Here is a 22,466-nt window from a genome sequence, read left to right on the forward strand (position 1 = left end):
TATGGTTTTCCCAGTAGTCATGTATGGACTTCAGAGTTGGACCATAAAGAAAACTGAGCAGAGGAATTGAAGCTTTTGAGCTGTGGTGTTGGAGAAGACTCTTGAGAGTCCCTTGGACTGCAAGATCTTTTTCACAGTTAATAAGGTATCTTTGTCTGTGCTGGAGTGCCTCATCCTGGTGGCTTCTCCCGCTGTGGAGCATGCACTGTAGGGAGCGCAGGCTCTGTAGATAGATGCCTAAGCTTAGCTGCCCCAAGACACATGGAGTCTTCCCAGACCAGGGATTGAACTTGTGTCCCCTGCATTGGCAGGCAGATTTTTAACCACCGGACCACCATAGAAGTCCTGGCCCATAATGCTTTGAAACTTTAAAAGTTGTACTCAGAGATGCAAACATTTTACTTTTATATCTGTGATTTCTGACAATTATAAGCTTGCATACAACAATCAGCTGGAGAAGAGAGGCTCCCTTTGATTATGTGGGTTGACTCTTATACACTCATAGGCCACATGTTCGCTTTTAATTTTGTTGTATATGTTGGAAGTTGGGCAGACTACCTGCCATTTCATGAAAATGCTGTTGCATAAGAAAACCAACATAAAATGCTGGAACAGATTAAAAGATACAAAAGGTACATTAAAGGGGAGTGATGGGGAGATGCTCTGTAGGTGTAAAGTCTCAGTCATGAAGGATGGGGGCTTCTGGAATCTGGTTTTGTACACATGGAGACTGTCAGGAGGGTGAAGTTTATGTGTTTGTTTGCCATGATTAAAAAAAAAAAGGAATTCACAATGTTAACAGAAGAGAAAACACACATAAGAATGTAGAAAAAGCATTTGATGAATTCAATGAAAACTCTTAGCAAATTGTAAATACAAATTTAATCAGAGAGAGGTTATTTACCTACAGTAAAGCAATAACAGGTAATATTGGTCACATATTCAAAGTTTTTCACCCAAAATTGCGGAGGAGAGAAGAAATGTGTATTATTTCACTTTAATTCAATATTGTATTTGGCATCCTGGCCACACAGTAAAGTGAAAAATAAAAATAACAGATTGAACATAGAAAAAAGGACAGGGGAGGGCAGAAAGTTGGGACTTGGACCTGAAGATTTCAAAGCAAGCCACACAACAGTTTAGAAATATCTATTTGCACAACAGAAGGTGGAACCTGAAACTAAATCTAGAAAAAAAATCAGTGATTTATAAAAGAAACTGACAAACTACAAACACGGTTTCTATCTTACTAGACTGTAAGTATCTTATTTGGCTATTAATTCAAGACAATAAAGTGACCACGTCCCAGGTAATTTTAATGTTTAAATAATTTACATTTTAAATACTGATTTCTCTATAAAAGGCATCCAGAACCCCAGTCCTGGTTGGTGGCTTGTTATGTACAGACTACAAAGTGGAGAGGTGAGTGATGGAAACCAAGATTATCTGCCCTCACCCCTCCATCGCCAAACATGTCTTCCATGAAATCAGCCCCTGGTGCCAAAATGGTTGGGGACCACTGCTCTAGGACGTATTTCAGCACTTGAAGTAGAAATAACACCCCCAAAACGTCTTCAGTTCAGTCACTCAGTCGTGTCTGACTCTGCAACCCCATGAATCGCAGCACGCCAGGCCTGCCTGTCCATCACACACTGCCAGAGTTCACTGAGACTCACGTCCATCAAGTCAGTGATGCCATCCAGCCATCTCATCCTCTGGCGTCCCCTTCTCTTCTTGCCCCCAATCCCTCCCAGCATCAGAGTCTTTTCCAATGAGTCAACTCTTCGCATGAGGTGGCCAAAGTACTGGAGTTTCAGCTTCAGCATCATTCCCTCCAAAGAAATCCCAGGGCTGATCTCCTTCAGAATGGACTGGTTGGATCTCCTTGCAGTCCAAGGGACTCGCAAGAGTCTTCTCCAACACCACAGTTCAAAAGCATCAATTCTTCGGCACTCAGCTTTCTTCACAGTCCAACTCTCACATCCATACACGAGCAAAGGAAAAACCACAGCCTTGACTAGACGAACCTTTGTTGGCAAAGTAATGTCTCTGCTTTTCAGTATGCTATCTAGGTTGGGCATAACTTTCCTTCCAAGGAGTTAAGCGTCTTTTAATTTCATGGCTGCAGTCACCATCTGCAGTGATTTTGGAGCCCCCCAAAACAGTCTGAGTGTCTTAGTAAACAATAAACTGAGCTTAACTATTTTATCTGTAATCAATTAAGTTTACTACACCTTTCCAAGCATTAAAACGTACAATTTAAAGAGTAAGCTTGGCAGCTTGCTTGGAAGTTCTATGGGGAAAGCACAGCTACTCCTAGGCCCTTTATTGAAGACCCATCCTCCTCCACCAGGGATGGCTGTGCGATTTCACTGAGGGCACAGCTTCGGGAGAAACGCTCATGGGAGCAGTGAAGGAGGAAGGAAACACCCGCCTAGCTAGCCAGGTCGGTCACATCAACCCTGGCGGTCAAAGGGGCAAGTATATTACAACCAGATCGCCCTCACATGCTGAAAAGCTTTTTATTTTGGCGGGGGGAGGGGCGCAGGGCAGGCGAATGACCTGAATTTAAAACACACTACTTGCAGCAAGTGCTGCAAACATAAGACAGGTCACAGGAACATTGTCATAACCCCAATAACTACATTATTCGATAAATTACAATTTAAAAGATTCTTATAAAAAGTAGTCCACCTAATCACAGGTACTGTAGAATCCCAGGCTCCTCCATACATTACTGGGGGAAAAGTGCAAATAAATAAAGGTGAAAAAACTTTAGGTAACATGGCAACCCACACCCTTCGCTGGTCAGATTCCACCGGCCACCTCAGTACTGCGGGAACGTTCCATCGATTTTGGCAGCCCAGGCCATGAGCCCCCCGACAACGTCCTTAACTGTTAAAGAGTCCAAGTCTGCCCAGGACTGCAAGATCTTCACAGCTTTCTGGGAGTCATTGCCCAGTTTGCAAATCACATAAATGGGGACAGACGCCCCTTCCTGTGCGCCCTGCTTCCCTTCCCGGATGGCTTCTCCCAAGACTTTCAGGCTCTCCGCATCCCTCCGTTCCAAACTTTTCAAAGGGATGTGCAGGGCGTGAGGCAGACGACAGATGTCCACCTCCACTTGAGGCCTGACGTCCAGCAACAGGTGGGGTGACCTAGAATCCAGAAGTCGCTTATAGTCCATAATGGAAATCCGCTCCTCCGGGCTCAGCAACCGGAGGGAGCGGCACTTATCCGTGGCCGACGAACCGCAGAAGCTTTCGTAGTCTTGCAGGTCGGTCACGGTGGGCCGCTCCCCGCAGGCGGCACAGTCGGGCCTGCGCCTCCGCAGCCGGATACAGCGGAAATCGCCTCGGAGTGCGTCAAAAAGCAACAGGCGGCCGCTGTAAGAAGGGCCCAGGCCCGCAGCGGTCTTCAGCACTTCCAACGCCTGCAGGCAGCCCAGGACCCCGGTGACCGCGCCGAGCACCCCGCCATCCGCGCAGCTGGTCACCGTCTCCGCCGGGGGTGGCCGGGGGAACACGCAGCGATAGCAAGGCCCCCCGCCGTAGTGGTAGACCGTGAGCTGGCCCTCGAAACGCAACGCGCTGGCGGACACCAGGGGCCGGCCGGCGAGCACACAAGCGTCGCTCACCAGGTAGCGGGTGGGCGCGTTGTCGGAGCAGTCGGCCACCACGTCGTAGCGGCGGACGAGGTCCAGCGCCGTGGCCGGGGTCAGCGCCTGGGCGTAGGGCACGCACTCCACCGCTGAATTGAGGCGGCGCAGGGCAGCGGCCGCCGAAAAGACCTTGGCCTGGCCGGCCAGGGCCTCGCCGTGCAGCACCTGGCGGGCCAGGTTGCTCGCTTCGACCACGTCGTAGTCCACGAGGCCCAGGCGGCCGACGCCGGCTGCGGCCAGGTACTGCGCCAGTGGGCAGCCGAGCCCCCCGCAGCCTACTACGAGTACGGCCGCGGCCGCCAGGCGCAGCTGCCCCTGCATGCCCAGCTCCGGCAGCACGAGCTGCCGGCTATAGCGCCGGATCTCCTCTCGGGACAGGGCGGCCCTGGGAGGCAGGGGCGACACCGGAACCGAGCGCGCTGACTCCTGCCCCGTCGAAAGGGCTGCCGCCAACCTCTGCTTCAGGGAACTCAGCTCCTCCTCACGCTGCGCGACTTCGGCCTGTAGGGCCAGCACCTCCTCCCTGGCCGCCATGCCGGGCTTCTTTCCGGAAGTCGTCGTTAAAGGCATTTCCGTTTCCGGCTTTTCTTCGTCGCGAGGCCGGAGTAAACCAAAACAAAAACTTTATGGAGCTTGAGCCAGGTGATAAATGGACCTGCATTTCTTGCGCCACCCTCAGACTCAGTGAAAGACTCACAAGTTCTTACTATTTCCAAAGGAACTGCGAAATGAACCTTAGGAAGACTAGAACTCGTCCACATAGACCACCCCCCCTTCTCGGGATTTGGTCCAGTCCAATCCTTCGCCTTCCGCCCCGCGTGACGTATTTCTGCTTCCGGCCTGTCGCGCAGTTCCGCCATGGCTGCCGAGGAAGCAAGTCGTAGCTCTCCTAGGTTTCGGCGGGAGCCGAAGGGGCGCGTCTCGCGGCAAGACAAGTATTCAGTGCTTTTGCCCACGTACAACGAGCGCGAGAACTTACCGTTCATCGTGTGGCTGCTGGTGAAGAGCTTCTCCGAGAGGTAGCGCGCCGGGCCGCCCTCCCCGAGAAATGAGATGAGCTGGCTTTCCGGGCCTGGGTGTCGGCCGTTGGCGGCTGCGCGAGGCGGCCCTGCCCGGCCTCTCTTCGGCCCCCGCGGGAGACCCTGGGGAGGACGCCACCCTGCGAGGAAAGCAGAGGCGGATTCCTCTGCGCTTCTCTTCGTCTCTCGGATTCTTAGTCCCGCCCTTGGGTTTTCTGAAGCACTTCTTTATTGTACACTCCCCGACGGCCCTCTGCCCGCCTTTTCTTAGAAGGGCTGGCCACCCTTTTTAATGCCTGCGGGTCCGAAAACCTGACCTCGCTTCTCCCTTATCTAGACGATCGGGCGCTGTGGCCGGAGCCGGGACTCTGAGCGAGCCCGCTGTCTCCCGCCCCCGTTCCGAGGGCTTATGTAAGCAGGAGGTTTGGGCCCTGTGGGTTAGGGAGCTGCTGCTGGGCTGGGCAACCCTTCTGGAGAAGGCAGAAGGGCAGACTCGCAGGTGGATGTTTGATGTGATTGTTTAAAAAAAAAAACAAAACTGGGAGGTGTTGATGTTAGAGTTTGAAAATGTTTAAAGTTTTTCTTTTTTCTGTCTTCAGAAAATGCTATTAGTACGAATTACCTTGTTTTGGGGATCGTGTATAAATCTTTGATCTTTAGGTATCAGCATATACAAACCTCTCAAATTACAGTGCTTTGAAAATTAGATAATATCATATAGCTTTTATTTTTCCAACCGAGTCTTCTCAATCGAGAACGAGTTATTTCCAGACTTTTTTTGTTTTTCCTCTTTTGACTTTGGTTTTACAAATGAGAACGGAGACTTTGTTCACGACGTATTTGTAGTAAGTGCCCCTTACGCATTCGTTGTTTTACTAGTATACCCGAGGTAAAGTCTTCGCGGTCGAATTGCTGAGTCGACAGAGATGTGCTTAAGATTGGTAGTTAATGCCAAATTGCTGTCAAAAAAAATTATACCAGCTTAGAATTCTGCAACGTTCATCAGAGAGGGGGCCTTTATCCTCACGAACCAGCCAGCTTTATTAAACCTACATCGTGGGAAATACTGATAAGTGAAAAACACTGCTGTTTGATTATAATTATTTGAATCAAATCATTATCTTCACATTCATGGCTTTTCAAAGTTTTTATTCATGGCTTTTAACTTTTTAAAAAAATTTCTATTTTGATTTCTCAAACTCTTTTCCCAGTTAGAGAAACTGTCGTGTAGCTGATCTTGTCCTGGCTTGTTTCATGATTATACGGTGTTTTTTTGCTCTGTTCTTTGATGTAGTGCAGTTTATCTTTAGTGATTTCTGGGTGGAGAATGAAGTTTAATGGGGAACAACTGTTTTCTTTTCAGGTGGCAGTCAAATTACCTAAAGTCTGCTCAGCTTGATTGCTTTTAGCTACCTCTTCCTCAGGTGGTCTTGTGCTTTGAAGTGTAGAGGGGAGTAATTTTGCTTATGAATGAAGTATCTCAGCAACACAAATAGAATCAACATCTTAACTGGTTTTGACTTGTAAAGCGCATGCCCAGATTTAGTGCCCTGTGGGGAACTGAAGTCGTCTTTGCTGTTAGAGAATAGATAGGCTGGGTTTTGCTTTCTTCCAAGTGTGCTGGGGGCTGACTTTTGTGTGTTTTTTTTTTTTTTTTTTAAAGCATTTTAACAGTGGAATGTGTTTTCTGGTTGTTTTCCGTGCATTTGTTTCTTAAAGCAGGACCAGAGGAAACATAATGTTGTGTTATGGGGGTTTATCTGTACCCCCTCTTTCCCCATAAGTTTACCAGTAAAGTTAACAAAAAGAATGTCTTCTTTAAAGGGGGTGGTGGAAGATGTGATGGTGAGCACAGGTGCAGCTTGCCAAGTATTCTGCTGACTTGTTTTTTGAGTGCAAACTATCACGTGAAGTTAATGAGAACTATAGAAAGACCTTAATTCAGAAGCACTGACGTCTTTTGTAGTTCTGTGCTTTTTATTTGATAGTGTGGGGTAATAGGTACAATTATTTGAAATAGTGGTATCAAAGACTATCACCATCCTCAAGTGGGGTTTTTTTAAGGGTGAAATAAAATCAGATTCCTGATTCGTTATTTAAATCTGTTGGGGGTTAAAAAGAATAATCATCCAGAGCCACTCAGCTGACTTGATACCTTTTAAATGTATTTTTAAAATAAAATTTCCCAAGTGGATAAGTAAGATTTCATATGATGTCCTGTCATATATAAATATATGATCACTAATTTTTTTAACAAAAGAATATGTTTTATGTGTGAGAATTTTAACATCTCAGGATTGTATTGGAGAAGGCAGTGGCACCCCACTCCAGTACTCTTGTCTGGAAAATCCCATGGACGGAGGAGCCTGGTAGGCTGCAGTCCGTGGGGTCGCTGGGAGTCGGACACGACTGAGCACCTTCACTTTCACAAAATAAAATTTCCCAAGTGGATAAGTAAGATTTCATATGATATCCTGTCATATATAAATATATGATCACTAATTTTTTTAACAAAAGAATATGTTTTATGTGTGAGAATTTTAACATCTCAAGATTGTATTGGAGAAGGCAGTGGCACCCCACTCCAGTATTCTTGCCTGGAGAATCCCGGGGACAGGGGAGCCTGTGGAGTCGCACAGAGTCGGACATGACTGAAGCGACTTAGCAGCAGCAGGACTGTACAGGAGCATTTTCCAGCAGCCGGGCCCAGCAATAAGCAAGAGTTGCTCTTGCTGGCCCCAGGGCACCTGGCGGGCTTCCCTTGTGGTTCAACTGATAAAGAATCCGCCTGGAATGTGAAAGACCTGGGTCCAATCCCTGGATTGGGAAGATCCCCTGGAGAAGGGAAAGGCTACCCATTCCAGTATTTTGGCCTAGAGAATTCCATGGACTCTATAGTCCATGGGGTTGCAAAGACTCAGACACGACTGAGCGACTTTCACTTACATAGTTTGGAAGTGACATTCTGAATATTTGACATTTATTTCAATTGATAATTGAAGTTTTCCTTGTTAATTAACATGGCAATAAATTGCCACTTACACTAGGGAGGAGTTAGTGACTTTTAAATTGTTTTTTTCATTTCAGACTACTGTCTCCAAGCAATACAAATTTAATTTTTTTTTTATTTTAGTGGTTTCAACTATGAAATTATAATCATAGATGATGGAAGCCCAGATGGAACAAGGGACATTGCTGAGCAGTTGGAGAAGATCTATGGGTCAGACAGAATTGTAAGTCATTTTTCTATCATATCAATTACCTTTATATGGGGGAAAGATGATAAATGAACAGTGCTTGGATTCCATCTGTCTAGAAACTGAAAAGATAAAGAGCACTGATATATGCTTGGGATTTAGATACATTTTCATTGTGCTTGAGGTTTTACATACCTTTGGTATGTTGAGTCATTGGTAGATTTACAGCAGAACAGTGGGCCTTTGGATGAACTCGTTATGTCTGACTCTGCAAATCAGTTTCCTTGAAGGGCAGAATTAAAGCATGATACTGAATTCAGAAGTATTATAGAACTGGGGTCTTCGCTGCTGACTCAGTGGTAAAGAATTCTCCTGCCAGTGCAGGAAGACTTGGGTTTGATCCCTGCATCAGGAAGATCCCCTGGAGAAGAAAATGGCAAGCCACTCCAGTATTCTTGTCTGGAAAATCCCATGGACAGAGGAGCCTCGTGAGCTGCAGTCCGTGGCGTCTCAAAAGAGTTGGACACAACTCAGTAACTAAACAAGTTTTAAAGCTAGGTTGCAGTTAGGAATGCGTGCCTTGGGGTACTCTTTCTACCCCCTTCTGATGCCTGTGTCAGAAGCTTTCTCTATCTCCTTTATACTTTAATAAAACTTTATTACACACACACACACAAAAAAAGGAATGCGTGCCTTGATCTCTCTTGCTCACTTTCTGTAGGTGTTCTCGTCCTTTCAGTAGAGAATGCTGTCTGCAGCTAAAAGCTTGTAGCTGGGAAAGGTGACTGGTTGTTTTCATGTGAAACATGATTTTTCAAAGAACCTGGCAGTTTTATCTGTAGGATAGTCTTGTGAAATAGACTGAGTTTCTAAGTCTTAAACTTTCTCACTGTACCTTAAAGCCTGTTGTTCTACAGGAGTAACTTGGGCATTTTTATTTTTGATCAATGGTTTGCCTTTATGAATGCTGGAGTAGATTTTTTAGTTTACTTCAGCCAGTTCTTGGGCCAAAAACAGTTACATCCAGATTTAATTAGAAAACACATTTTAGACAGTATTTTATAATTTGCATGAATGAGAATTTCTCAGTCTTGGCACTACTGACCTTGGGACCTGAGGGGTCTTCACTGTGAGGGACTGTCCTGTATGTTACAGGATGTTCAGCATCAGCTCTGGACTCTACCCACAAGATGCAGCAGTGACCCCCGCAGTGCAGCAACCAGAAATACCTCTGGGCATCATCAGACGTCCCTTTGCCAGCAAAATTACCACCTCGTGCCAAAGAGAGCCCTTTGGTATATGCATAAAGAAGTCTCTTGGAGAACCTTTATTGATACTTGCACTTCAAGAAGTAGCAATTAAGCATCAAACAAAATAGACTCTGAGTTCACATATTCTTGATTAAGCCCAATAATGAAATAATTTCTATGCAGTCACAGGAGAGCTTAGTTAATGAGAAGAGTTGAAAGGAAGTGTGTTACACTCTCTTTTTTTGAATTTATTTGGCTGTGACAGGTCTTAGTTGTGGTATGCAGGTTCTAGTTCCCAGACCAAGGATTGATCCTGGGCCCCCTGCATTGGAAGGTCAGAGTCCCAGCCACTGGACCATCAGCAAGTCCCAGGAAATATGTTACGCTTACGTACAGTGCAAGTCTATCCTGTGATGGAGCTTCCTTCCATCTCACAGGCACAATTCACAGAACTGTCACACCTCAGTCCTCTCTGAATATTTCCAGATGTACAAGCTTACAGAGGAGATAAAAGCTTAGATTTTCATCCTTTTAGCAGTGACTTTCAATAATGGTTGATTCATATTTTTGGCCAACAGTTCCTCAGTTCCTCTTGTATAGGTTCAGGGCCCACTGCACTGATTCACATAATGCATAGAATGTTCTCACTGTGTAGTTCCATTTAACCTGGAAACATCAGCCTGACAGTGTTTTGAATCCTTTTATCTTTGAACCTCAACCCTGAGGTGTGATTGATTGTGCCTGCTGAATTGACCTCAAATTCTAAAACAACATGGTCTTCAAAGAATTCTGCTTTCCTCATCAACCTAATAAAATTTAAAAGGATGAGGGAAAAAATAGCATTTACTGTCACGATTTCTGAGTGGTACCAGGGAAATTGCCTACTCATTATTTTATCACTTTTAGGTCATTTAAGAAAATTACTGGGGGTGTGTGTGCATGTGTGACCAATAAGAAGCTATGCCAAAGATGGTACTTGCTTGCTTTTTAGGTCACATAAGTATATTCAGTTGGGGGGAAATTGAAGAAAAATTAGGAACCACCATACAAAATCTCAGATAAAATATTCATAGATGCTTTGTTAGCTAGCCTTTCAAACTGACTGGAAGTAATATTTCAGGGGGGAAAAAAGATGGAGTTATTTAATATAAACCTTTGAAAGTCTGAAAATTAAAAATAATAAAATTCTTTGAAAATGAGTTTGTTTTTTTTTTTAAGCTAAAACACAGGGTTATAGAAAATCTAAGATAAACTGTAAAGAATTTGAGTTTTCAGTGCAAATACCAGATGAGGTCAGTATTTTGATGGTAACCATCAGGCACAGCATCAGATAAAACCTGACACGTCATTTGATTTTGCTTAGTGAATTGTAACTACCATGGATCACTGACTGACTGTCTGGCTCTCCTGTATACGAGCTCACCAGGCAGGAATGTACTTTGTCTTTGTTCCTCCTCTAGACCTACAGCAGCTTGCGTGTAGTTAAAAAGTGTAACCTGTTTGAATTAAATTGAAAATCCTTTGTTTGGAGGTTTGCAGTCTGAGGCCGGCTGCCTACTTACTGCCCAGTGCCGGGGGTGGATAGGAAATGCTCAGTGGTGAGTCTTCATCCCCCTACCTCAGAAATTTGGTGTCAAACACTGGCATTCTACTTTTCCAGAAATTTAGAGAAAAAAGGAAAGATCTAAATAAGTCAGGGTTTATATGTGAACCAGAAAGTGTAGAAAGACTTAATTGACAAGCAGTAAGAGAAAGAAAATCTTTTAGGAATATAACCTGAAGTCATGTGAGTGGACCAATAGAGAATGAGATAAGGTCATCTAAGCATAAAATCAAGATAAGTTGATGAAATATCAACGTTTAAAATCAAAGACGGAATTGAGAAAACAAGTATGGTTATCAAATATTCCAAAAAGGTATAAGTGAGTTAAATCCTCAGTTTTCTTAGGAAGGAATCAATAGATAGATTGAGAGAAGGCAATGGCACCCCACTCCAGTACTCTTGCCTGGAAAATCCCATGGACGGAGGAGCCTGGTGGGCTGCAGTCCATGGGGTCACTGGGAGTCAGACACCACTGAGCGACTTCACTTTCACTTTTCACTTTCATGCACTGGAGAAGGAAATGGCAACCCACTCCAGTGTTCTTGCCTGGAGAATCCCAGGGATGGGGGAGCCCCATGGGCTGCCCTCTCTGGGGTCACACAGAGTCAGACAGGACTAAAGTGACTTAACAGCAGACCAAAAAAATACATTGTTTTTTTTGGTGGGTAAAAACTCTAGCACCTCCTCCACTGAGGAGGAGGGGCTAGACTTTTAAGATTTTGTCTGGGGTGGGGGGATTTGGGTAAAAGAATGTTACTTTTCCTTAAAAGCTGTTAAATTACTTGTTACTAAATGCATTTTTTATTTTGGCAAAAAATGTTAGGCATATTGTGCTGTAAGTTCAAATAAATGCAGCAGTGTTTCTGTTAAAATGAGTGAGCACTTATTTAAAAAGACTTTTTATTCGATTTTAGATTATTTGTATTAAAATGCCATTTCTTATCCTTACAGCTTCTAAGGCCACGGGAGAAAAAGTTGGGGCTAGGTAAGCAGACCCTCTCATCCCCACTCCCCCATACCTGCTCCTTACCTTGGTAAGATTTCCCATGTGTAGTGTCCCAGTTTGGAACAGGGCCAAAATGCAGTGACCTCCTGTGATGATTTTTAATGATCTTAATGACATGTAGTTGGTTTAACTTGAATTGCCTGTATCAACCAAGGCCCTCTTAGGAAAACAGAAACTATTGTTAAGTCTTTCAGTATAAGGAATTTAATACAGAGAATCTGGTTACACCAGTGAAGGAATTCCTGAGAAGCCAAATGGAAGAGTGAGGTTACTCAGAGATTAGTGCTACTGGAGGTCACTGCTACTCCCCCGGGGCTGGAGCAGCGATGGAGGAACTGGTGTTTTTAGAGCCGGGGACCCGGGCTACGTGCCCAGAGGAGCTCTAATGGTAGAGTCAGGGATACCTGGTGGAAGCGGGAGCTGAGGAGGGAATCTGGTCCATGCTGAGAGGTGGAGTAAGGGGGAGGACTCTTGGACTTTTCCCCTTCTGCTTGAAATCTCTCTTCTTCCTGTGCTTCCCAAAGCTGTTTGGAAATCAGTTGACAAGAGAACAAATATAGTACCCTGCGATATATTTAGAACAGAGAAGGGATCTAAGGGCAAACATTTGGACCAGCACACTGCCTTAGCTGTAAGTTCTTGAACATTTCTTTAAACGTTTTTAAAAGGTTTTTGTTTTTTTAAAAAGAAAGCTGTTCTGGTTTTACAATGTAAGAGGTTATAGAAAAATCTCAAATGAACTCAATCTCGTTCTGAGATAAAAATCTTGAATGCCTTTATTTCTGTTGTTGGTCACAGTTGTTTTATGTTGAAAAGTGTTATTACTGAAAAATTGGGGGAGCGTGGAGGAAACACAGTACTTGGAAATTGAGTATCTGCTGTCCTGAAGATCCTTGATTTCATGGCATGATCAAATGTTCTGAATATCTGAATCCAGAAGGTTCTTCAAGATGGAAGTAATCTTGAAACTGCCCTGAAAGCCACCAAGAATTACTAACCAGTCAGTGGCAATCCAAAAACCTATAGTCAGTCACTTCTTAACAGAAGTCAGAAGAGTTCAGCCTTGCTAGTAAGATACGTGTTGGATTGGGGCTAGAGAACACAGAATTCGCATCTCCTGTTTCTGACCAGTTACCCTTACCTGCCAAGTCCTTGAGGAACTTTAGGCATAAGCGTGGCTAAGTAATTGCTAGTTGCACCTGTGGCCCCAGAGACAGGGTTCTTGTGTACCAGGCTTAAGGTGTGGAAGACAGTCCCTGGGTAGCTTTTGTGGGGCAGCAGTGATGGGAAGAGCAGAAGCAGAGAGACAGGTTAGGTGGGGGTCCAGGCATCCCAAGATGGTGCCCAGGACTAAAGTGAGGTTATAGTTCACTGTCAGCTGTAGAGGACTAATGGCTTTTCAGGGATGCTTAGCGGTTTCTTCCCTGTTGAGATGTAGACCTCAGCATTTCCGGTGACTTCCTTTAATGGGTACAGATGTTTTCCTTTTTAGGAACTGCATATATTCACGGGATGAAACATGCCACAGGCAACTACATAATCATCATGGATGCTGACCTCTCACACCATGTGAGTGGTATGTTTCTTTATTAGCTCTTTATTATAGTCTTAGCCTATTTTACTGACCTACTGTTTATTCTTAATTTCAGCCAAAATTTATTCCTGAATTCATTAGGTAGGTATTTCTAATATTTGAAAGAATTATGATTCAAGTCATTTATCTTATATTGATTTTTTACTTCATTTTTTATTCATTAAAATGCTCATGCTGTTTTAAGTTTGCTATCAAAAATAAAACCAGTGCACAGATTTGAGGCATGTGAATATAGTTACAAGACTAAATGAAGTATTTTAGGGGCCCTGAGAGGACTAACTGAAAAATAATCCCTTTATTACCTAATTCTGTAAACACTATAGAAAATTTCTGTAAACCATTGTTAATTTCTATAAATGCTATAGAAAAAGATGAAAAACATCTTCCCTGTTAAATGGAATTAAACCCTGCATCAAAAGGGTAAAACCCTATGAATAGATGGGTTTTATTTTAGGAATGAATGCCAAAATCAGGAATCTGTCAAAATAATTCATTTATCACATTAACAAAGGAGGCAGTCTGATTACGTCTATAGGTGCTAAAGGGTATGTCATAAAATTCACTATCCATTTCTTCTTAAAATTTTAGTATAGAAATAGAAGGAAACCACTTAAACATACTGAAGACAACCTAGTGCTAAGTTAGAGGTGTCTTACCTTTTTACTTTTTGCTGCACCGCATGGCTTGGCCACCCACTCCAGTATTCTTGCTTGGAGAATCCCATGGACAGAGGAGCCTGGCGGGCTACAGTCCATGGGGTCACAAGAATTGGACACGACTAAGCGACTAAACCACCACAGCTTGTGGGATCTTAGTTCCCTGACCAGGGATTGAACCTGGGCCCTCAGCAGTGAAAGCAGGAGTCCTAACCACCAGTGGATTTCCCCATGAAACTTACCAAATGATGAAATATTGAATTAATTTTCAATAAACTCATCGGTGACTGTAGGTATACCAGATGTCATTAAATACGGAAATTTTAAGTAATGTTGTAACATAAGAATTTAGCATATATCAGTAAAGGGTACAAAATTCTATTTATTTACAGGTAATGTAAAAACATTTTTAGAAAATCTAAGAGACCTTGACACCTTTCAGAAAAAGAACTTGGGAGCTGTTCTGAACATAAACTAAATAGAAAAACAGAGTCAGATTGTGTCCCCAACCTGTTGAGAACACTTCCAGGAGTTCCTGTGAACACATGGAGAATCCACATCCCTTTACTTGCATTCAAACCACTCTGTGAAGTGGCCCCTGCCTTGCGATCTGAACTCATCCTCTGCCCCCCCCTTTGTCTGAAGTGCTGTGTCACAGCTCCTTAATGCCAACTACTACTCCTTTGATCTCTGCATAGTCACCTCAAAAATACCTTCTCTGCTTGGATCACCAGTACCCCAAACTCCTTTGACCTGATAAGGCAGTGGCACCAGTGGACTAGAAAATGGATGAGAGGTGCAAACAGGCCGTATGTAGGAGAAACGCAAATGGCTCAGGAAACGAAGAGAAGGTGCTCACCCTGGGATGTAGTCAGGGAAATGCAATTAAAATAAGCGTGTGTTACATGTTTGTTACCCGTTCGTTTTTCAAAATTAAAAACCTATGAAGCAATACACCCAGCACCAATAAGATGGTAGAAAATGGACACAAGTGATGGCTGGAAGGAGTGTGAGTTACTGCAGCCTTTTCAGAAAGGAATTTCTTGTGATATCTGTTAGAATTAAACATACGAGCTTTGCTTTAGCAATTTCATTGAAAGCTCAGCAGCTTTTTTAAATTGACAGCTAATTTATTTTTTCTACAGGAAGCAAAAGGAGGGTAATTTTGACATTGTTTCCGGAACTCGCTACAAAGGAAATGGCGGTGTATATGGCTGGGATTTGAAAAGAAAAATAATCAGGTATATACATATAGAAAGTATTTGGAATAAATTACCATGTGGGGTTTGTGAAATCAGATTGTGACTTCCAAACAATATTCCCAGGTAGCTTCTTACCTACAATCTTTCCTGTGTTAGAGTATTTTATTTTGGATGCTTTTCACTTGGCATAAACCTTTGAACCTTTCATAGAAATTATCTAATTCAGCAAAATTTATTCTGTGTGAACCTTCAGCTCTAAGTGAATTATTCATCTATTTTTGGATTAAATAACTTTTCAATATATATTTTTCTAATAATTTAAGATACATCATGATTTCAGCTTTTACTAAGAAACATAAAGTGGTGAAGCTTTGGAGGCAGACTTGGGTTAAACTCCTGATTCTGTCATTTAAATTACTGTGTCCCTTGCATATCTTGCCTTTTCTAAGCTTTGTTTTCTTCATGATAAAATGGAAGTAAAACAAGCTGTTTCAGTTTTTTGTTACAGCGTAACAGACCATCCCAAAGCTAAGTGACTTAAAACAAATTTATTATTTCTCTAAATTCTTTGGTTTGGCTACTGGTTCCTCCGCTGATTTCACTTGGGCTCATTTATGCAGTTTCCTTCGGCTTGAGGGTGAGCTGTGCTGGTAGCTCCAAGATGGCCTCATTCATATGTTTAGCATATGGTACTGGTTGTTGACTGGGCCCACCTCAGTTCTCCTGCACGTAGCCACTCACCTGGAAAGCTGGGTCAGCTGCTTTACGTGGCCTCCTGAGGGCACCACCCAGAAGCACCACAGCTGCAGCTGCAGGCACTCCTGGGTGCTCAGCTCTGGGGCTGACACCACTTTAAACTCTGGTCAGAGCAAGCTTGTGATCAAGGGATGCGGAAATAGAATCCTCCTCTTGATGGGAAGACCCACAAACAATTGTTGACCACATTTAGTCTATCTCACCTAGGTTGTTGGACAGTGATGTTTCGATCTCGAAAAGATCTACCTAGCTTATTGCTTTTTGGTGTAACAACATACCTGAATTCTTACTAATAGTACTTGTATAAACTCTTACTAATAGCACTTTTTATCACTCTCCGTTCCTGTCAAAGGTTCTGTTAGGTTCAGTTTTGCCTCATAACTGTGAAACTTAAAACATGTAAAAGCCTCAATCTTCAGTGAAATGAAGGGGTTAGATAAATGAGCAGTTTTCATTCTTTCTGAGGATCAGAATCATGTAGGAGGAAATTATATACATCTGCTCCCTATTCATCCTCCCCTCCTTTGTGCATACACACATTGGAGACCATTTGAATGGATCTCCAGGGATGGTGCAGAAGCCTCAGTAGTTTTCACAGGTTCTCAGAGGATTCTGTTGTGCAGCCATGGTTGAGACCAGCAAGTCAGTGAGATCACTGACTCAGGCCTCTCTGAATTTGGTCATTAAAACTAATATTTAAAATCAGGGAGTCCCAATGAGAGACAGTCTGCAACTTTTGGTTGGATCATTTAGTTGTATTGAGTTGTATCCGTCATGACTTCTTAATGTCTTCACTGACTTTATAGTAAAAACTGGTGAGAAAGATGATGTATCACTTGCTCAAGGTCTCATTTTTATGGTCCAGAACCTGAATTTGAACCCAAGTCTGTGACTCTAGCTGTTATTTTGATTGTTGTTGTCCAGTCATGTCCAGCTGTTTGGGACCCCGTGGACTTGCAGCGTTTTGGTTAAAGACCCCAATTTTAAAATGCATTACCTTGAATAGATGTATAAATATATAGATACATATGTACCACATACACATAAATACATATACTCTCACATTCCTTGGGTCAAATTAATTTTGTGGGATAAATTATGTCTTAGAATTCTTTTGTAACGATCAGAAGCAAATTGAAGGGAGGGGAGTATGTTTTTATTAGCCATTATCCCAACTATATCCCTAGCTGTGTATTTTATATGAAATAGGCTCTCCTAAGGAGCACCTTGATGGTTCCCCTGGCCTTGGAGAGAAACTTTTTTCCATGCTGCTTCCCTGCCACCTTCCCTCCCTCCAGAACAACTAGTTTTCTGAATCTGAGCACACTAAAACAGCTGCAGTACCAAAGTCATTTTTTCCAAGTGTACTTTACATCTTTTTGAAATGTTAATAATAGCTATTCGTCAGTAGTAGCTTATAATTGATTGATACTTCGTTGTGCTTGAAGCACAGACCCTAAAGTCATTGCTACGAGCTGAATGTTTCCGAATTCACGTGTGCCTTGCCCTGGGAGTGTTGGGGTTTGGAAATGGGGTCTGGGAGAGGTGAGTGGGTTTAGATGAGGCCCTGAATGTGGGTGGGGCACTGTTGGTGGGACTAGTGCCCTTTCGAGAAGAAAGCCGGAAAGCCTGGCCTTTCCCCTCCTCCACCCTCCATGTGAGAAGGCACCATTTGGAGGCTAGGGACAGGATCCTCACCAGGAACCAAGTTTACAGCACCTTTATCTTGGACTCTTCAGCCTCCAGAACTGAGAATTGAGTATCTGTTGTTTAAGTCACCCAGTCTGTGGGTTACAGAAACCCAAGCAGAATGGATAGTCTCAGAGTAGAGGTCAGTTTCCAGAGATGGCCAAAACCCCAAACCCTTTCCCACCTTCACCCTTAAAAAAAAAATAACCGTTTTAATGCAAACTGAGATTGGAAACAGCCCTCCCTTGGTGATTTGAATCTGAAAAAGAAGCTTAAAATCCCTGATAGATCACTTTTCCTGTCTTGACAGATGTTCGTAATCCTAAGTTATGACTTTTGGCAGATATGCAAGTGGAGTTAAAAATCTATTGCCATTCTTACCTAGTGTTTGGAAAATGATTGTTTTATAGGTCATCTCCACATGTCACATTCAAAGAATAAAAAAATACCTATTCAAAGAGTAAAAAACGAGAACTGTCAGATCTCCTTTCACTGACAAATCCTTGCTTTGTTCCATAGAGTTAACATTTTTCTTGCATTTTTGAAATTAGTATAGCATTTTTAGCACTCTGCACTTGGCTGTATTTCTTTCGTGTAGAAACTGTATTTTATAAAGAAAACGTTTTCTTTGACAGCCGTGTGGCCAATTTTATAACTCAGATTTTGCTGCGACCAGGAGCATCTGATTTAACAGGAAGTTTCAGGTACAGTGAAAACTTGTAACTGTATATTTTCTACTATTTACAATTTCTTGCCTAAATCTCTTGCTTTATAATGACTTACTTAAAGAAACCCTTCTCATTTCCACCCCATTTTTGTTCTGGAATACTAAAAAAGGCAGATTGAGGTTGTTAGAGGTGCTAATGAATCCTAAACATCTTCTTAAGGGAAATACTGTACTTTTAAAGAGCAGGAAGGACAGGCTGGTGTGCTTACAGTGAGTGTCACCGCCCAGCCCTTGAGGGGCCTGAGGTGACCACTGACTGCTCATTCAGAACATCACTTCTTGTCTAAGTGGTGCAAAGCCTCCTGCTGGGTCCTTGGGATTTTTAAATTTTTGCTTGTTTCTTGGTGTTTGTGTAATTTTAGACTTGATACAGTAGGTTACTTTGTATGATGGTGCCAGATGACTGCCAGATTTTTTTTAATCTCTGAAACTAAAATGTCTCCTCATCTCCTTTAAGATCAGACTCCATGCGCTACTTACTACATTATATTACCTGGTACACGCTTCTATCCATTAAGTGTTGATTCTTTTGACCTTTGATAGAACGCATGTGCGCATGCTCAGTCGCTTCAGTCGTGTCCAATTCCTTGCGACCCCATGGGACATAGCCCAACAGGCTCCTCTGTCCAAGGGATTCTCTAGGCAAGAATACTGGAGTGGGTTACCATGCCCTCTTCCAGAGATCTTCCCAACCCAGGGATCGAACCTGCATCGGGAATCCCTTGTTAAAACACACAAATACAGAAATTAGGAGCCTGCTGTTGAAGGTAATGAATACTTCAAATGCAGCTGCAAGTCTGTTGGATAGCAGTTCAGAGACAGTAAGAGAGTCAGAAGTGAAGAGAGGAGCCATCACAAATTAGACGTCAGATAATGAAAATGAAACTTCTCTAGAATTAAGATGTAAGTTGTTTTGAAAGCACAGTTTGGTGTATGAAAGATAGCTACAGACCCATATATACATCCTTCAGTTCCACACTTCGAGGCAGATGAATATATGAAGCCCACATGTGTTACAGTGATTTTGAATGAAGACCCAGGGTAGCTTAGTTGGTTGTGGAGATGGGGACTTTGCTTTGGGCCCTAGTTCCCCTAGTCACTTCATCACCTAGCTCTTTCTCTCATAGCTTTCTCAAAAACTACAAGAAAAAAGGTATAAATTGCTGCCTTTGTATACATTGAGGCTCGGGGGGAATTTTTTTTTTAACCTCAGTGACTGAAAACAGAGCTCCCGAAGAAGATTAGAGTTCACCCATAGGACTTCCCCACTCCTGTCTCTCTTTGTAAACCTGATGAGCTTTGCCTTTGGCTTGCAGTGCCTCTAAAGTTAGGGTGTGCATTCATCTGTCTTAATTGTCTGACTGTGACCTCAGTCACTGATAGCTGGTTCCCGCCAGTACTGCCTCAATCTTGTGATCCCTACTTCCTGTCTCTAACTTAACCAGGCTCAACCTAGAGGGACTTAGTTTATCCCAGGAATTTATTTAGATCTCAGGAAACAGAAACTTCATAGATACTTATGAGGAAACACCTGATAATTGCTTCTTTCTTGTCATCGAGTTTATATTGTGCTTCATTATCTACCAACTCTGTTGTCCCAGCATTTGAAACAGTTTCTTCCTTTTCAACTTTAAATTTCAAGAAAAATTTTGAAACTACAAACAATGGGCGGTTTTGCTCCACATGATTCACTTTACCATATTTTAATAATTTCTAATAGTGTGATAGGAAGATAACTCTTTAAAAGATACTAAGGATTCATTTCCACAATTGCCCTAAATTATTTACCAAATATTTTTATGGCCTTTCCAGTTCAAGATAAATGTATCATAATCATCAACTGTGAGAACTTTTCTGTAGACAAATGGCCAGTGAAAGTTAAGTTTTTATAAATACCAGTGAACTTTTGGAAAGGTCAGGGTACATGTAGGAATGTATATTTATCGAGGTGTTCATATACATTTTAATTTCTTATAGGTTATACAGAAAAGAAGTTTTACAGAAATTAATAGGAAAATGTATTTCTAAAGGCTACGTTTTCCAGATGGAGATGATTGTTCGAGCGAGACAGCTGAATTATACTATTGGCGAGGTATGTAAATAATGTCAATTCCTCATAAAGAAACAAGGTTTAGACTTTTTATAATAAAAGGTTAATTTTCATAAACTACTGAGTAAATGTGGAAGGCTTCCAGGTGTCCATGCAAAAGAGTGAAAATTCACATTCTTTTAAAATTAATATATGTGACATACCAAGATCTAAAGCTTAACAGAAGGCAGTGTTCCCTTTTAAATAAATAAAAGTGACCGGTATCTTCATCCTTGCCTTTTCTTCTGACCACTCAGCATTATGGGATGAGTCTGTTTTCTGCTTTTCCCCTAGTCTTGACCGTCAGCCACCTACTTAAGTTAAAAATGAACGGGGTGGGACCTCCCTGGTGGGCCAGTGGCTAAGACTCCCGTTTCCACTGCAGGGTGCACAAGTTTGATCCCTGGTAGGGGTACTAAGATCCCACGTGCCATGTGGCCAAAATTAGTTAATTTTTAAAAAAAAAAATGCCTGGTGAATCCCTTTTGCCCTACGGTCTATGAGTAAATGCAAAGGGCAGGAATTGGAGGAGCAGTTTAATCCTCTTACTCAGAGCAAGAAAATAGCTAACTGGAATGCCACTGCTCTTGTGGAAGTTGTAAGATTTTTTAGCTTAGTGCTAAAATAGCGACAGCTGAACTTGATGGTGGAGAAGGGGATGGCAACCCACTCCAGTATTCTTGCCTGGGAAATCCCATGGACATAGGAGTGTGGTGGGCTAGAGTCCATGGGCCGCAAAGAGTCGGGCATGACTGAGAAACTAACACTAAACTTGATGGACTACTGGAAAAATTTCAGGCCATTTTACTTTTGGAGGATAATTTTTCCTTGAAGCTTGAGTAAACCAACTTAATATTCAGGATCAGTGCCTTTCAAAACAGTAGATTTGGTTCATATGACCTATTTTAAGATAATATGCATATTATGTTTAATTTTGAAGACTTGGAGATGCAGGTGGTTACTGTAAGAATCCCATAATTTGCACTTAACCTTGAAGGACTTGCTAGCAGAGGAACAATCTTGTTTCTGTTGTATGAGTAATTGTTGTACGCCTGCTATACTTCTTTTCTCATATTTTTGAAGACTCACTTAACATATATTTTTTTAACTAGGTTCCAATATCATTTGTGGATCGTGTTTATGGTGAATCCAAGTTGGGAGGAAATGAAATAGTCTCTTTCTTGAAAGGATTACTGACTCTCTTTGCTACTACATAAAAGAAAGTTATTCATTTATACTTAATCATGTTCAATTAAGTTTAAACATGGAAAAAGCCTGGTTGCTGATTTTTATAAAGTGTACTCTTAGAACATAAATCATAAGGTAAGGCAAGTCTGTTTTCTGGAGAAACTCCATTTTATACGTCAGATTAGGAAAACGAGCAGTGTTCTTACTTTTCGTTTACATGTTGCTGTATTAAGACCTATAAATAAAGGTATATGGAATTTCCGCATAAAAATACTGCTGCTTTCATTAAAGTATACAAACGCAGGATTTCTTACCTGGGGAAGATTTTGAAAAAGACTGGATTCATACCTAATACGTGTCAGAAGTAAGATGAGTGCTAATCATATTCATGAAATACACATATGGCTGTTTCTATATGAACTGAAAAATACACACCTTTCCTGCTCTTTTAAAATGTACCCCAAATTTCTTAAACCAGATAATACATTTAGAGCACAATTTAAATTTGGGTCTTTGTAGCTGCTGACTTGATAGAGCATTTCACCTGTCAGGGCAAGTCGGTTTAAAATACATATCGTGCATTGGAAGCAACAACATTTTATTGCATAGTTGTTTTTTTCTCTTCTGGGCACAAACTTCTTTTGGTAAAGATAAACATTGATGACATTAAGGCATAAATCTAGCTGCTGTAATAATTTTTATTTTTTGGCCAAGTCATGAGGCCTGTGGGATTGATCCTACTTCCCCAACTAGGGCTTGAACTGGAGTCCCTGGCAGTGAAAGCACCATGTCCTAACCACTGGACTGCCAGGGAATTACCACCGGTAGT

At 42.4% G+C, this 22,466-nt stretch overlaps 2 protein-coding genes across 2 annotated transcripts; one reads left to right on the top strand and one right to left on the bottom strand.

Annotated features, from left to right (window-relative positions):
* Positions 1-864: 864 nt before the first annotated feature.
* Positions 865-4,400, bottom strand: MOCS3 (molybdenum cofactor synthesis 3). Its single transcript, XM_027558261.1, has one exon. The coding sequence runs from the start codon at positions 4,229-4,231 to the stop codon at positions 2,828-2,830; it is 1,404 nt and encodes a 467-aa protein (XP_027414062.1). The 5' UTR covers positions 4,232-4,400; the 3' UTR covers positions 865-2,827.
* Positions 4,401-4,489: 89 nt separating this feature from the next.
* DPM1 (dolichyl-phosphate mannosyltransferase subunit 1, catalytic) lies at positions 4,490-21,910 on the top strand. Its single transcript, XM_027558262.1, has 9 exons — positions 4,490-4,680; positions 7,814-7,913; positions 11,682-11,715; positions 13,229-13,305; positions 13,386-13,411; positions 15,132-15,227; positions 18,269-18,337; positions 20,338-20,452; positions 21,562-21,910. The coding sequence occupies exons 1-9, from the start codon at positions 4,520-4,522 to the stop codon at positions 21,664-21,666; spliced, it is 783 nt and encodes a 260-aa protein (XP_027414063.1). The 5' UTR covers positions 4,490-4,519; the 3' UTR covers positions 21,667-21,910.
* The last annotated feature ends 556 nt before the right edge of the window (positions 21,911-22,466 follow it).

This window comes from Bos indicus x Bos taurus, chromosome 13 (assembly GCF_003369695.1).
Source record: "Bos indicus x Bos taurus breed Angus x Brahman F1 hybrid chromosome 13, Bos_hybrid_MaternalHap_v2.0, whole genome shotgun sequence".
Lineage (NCBI taxonomy): Eukaryota > Metazoa > Chordata > Mammalia > Artiodactyla > Bovidae > Bos > Bos indicus x Bos taurus.

What these genes read in the sequence shown, in the direction of transcription:
- MOCS3 (XM_027558261.1), bottom strand. Translation starts at nt 4,231, where the DNA reads ATGCCTTTAACGACGACTTCCGGAAAGAAGCCCGGCATGGCGGCCAGG.
- DPM1 (XM_027558262.1), top strand. Translation starts at nt 4,520, where the DNA reads ATGGCTGCCGAGGAAGCAAGTCGTAGCTCTCCTAGGTTTCGGCGGGAG. An exon ending in GGAGAAAAAGTTGGGGCTAG is followed by an intron (nt 11,716 to 13,228) that starts GTAAGCAGACCC and finishes TTTCCTTTTTAG; the next exon opens with GAACTGCATATATTCACGGG. An exon ending in TTGAAAAGAAAAATAATCAG is followed by an intron (nt 15,228 to 18,268) that starts GTATATACATAT and finishes TTTCTTTGACAG; the next exon opens with CCGTGTGGCCAATTTTATAA.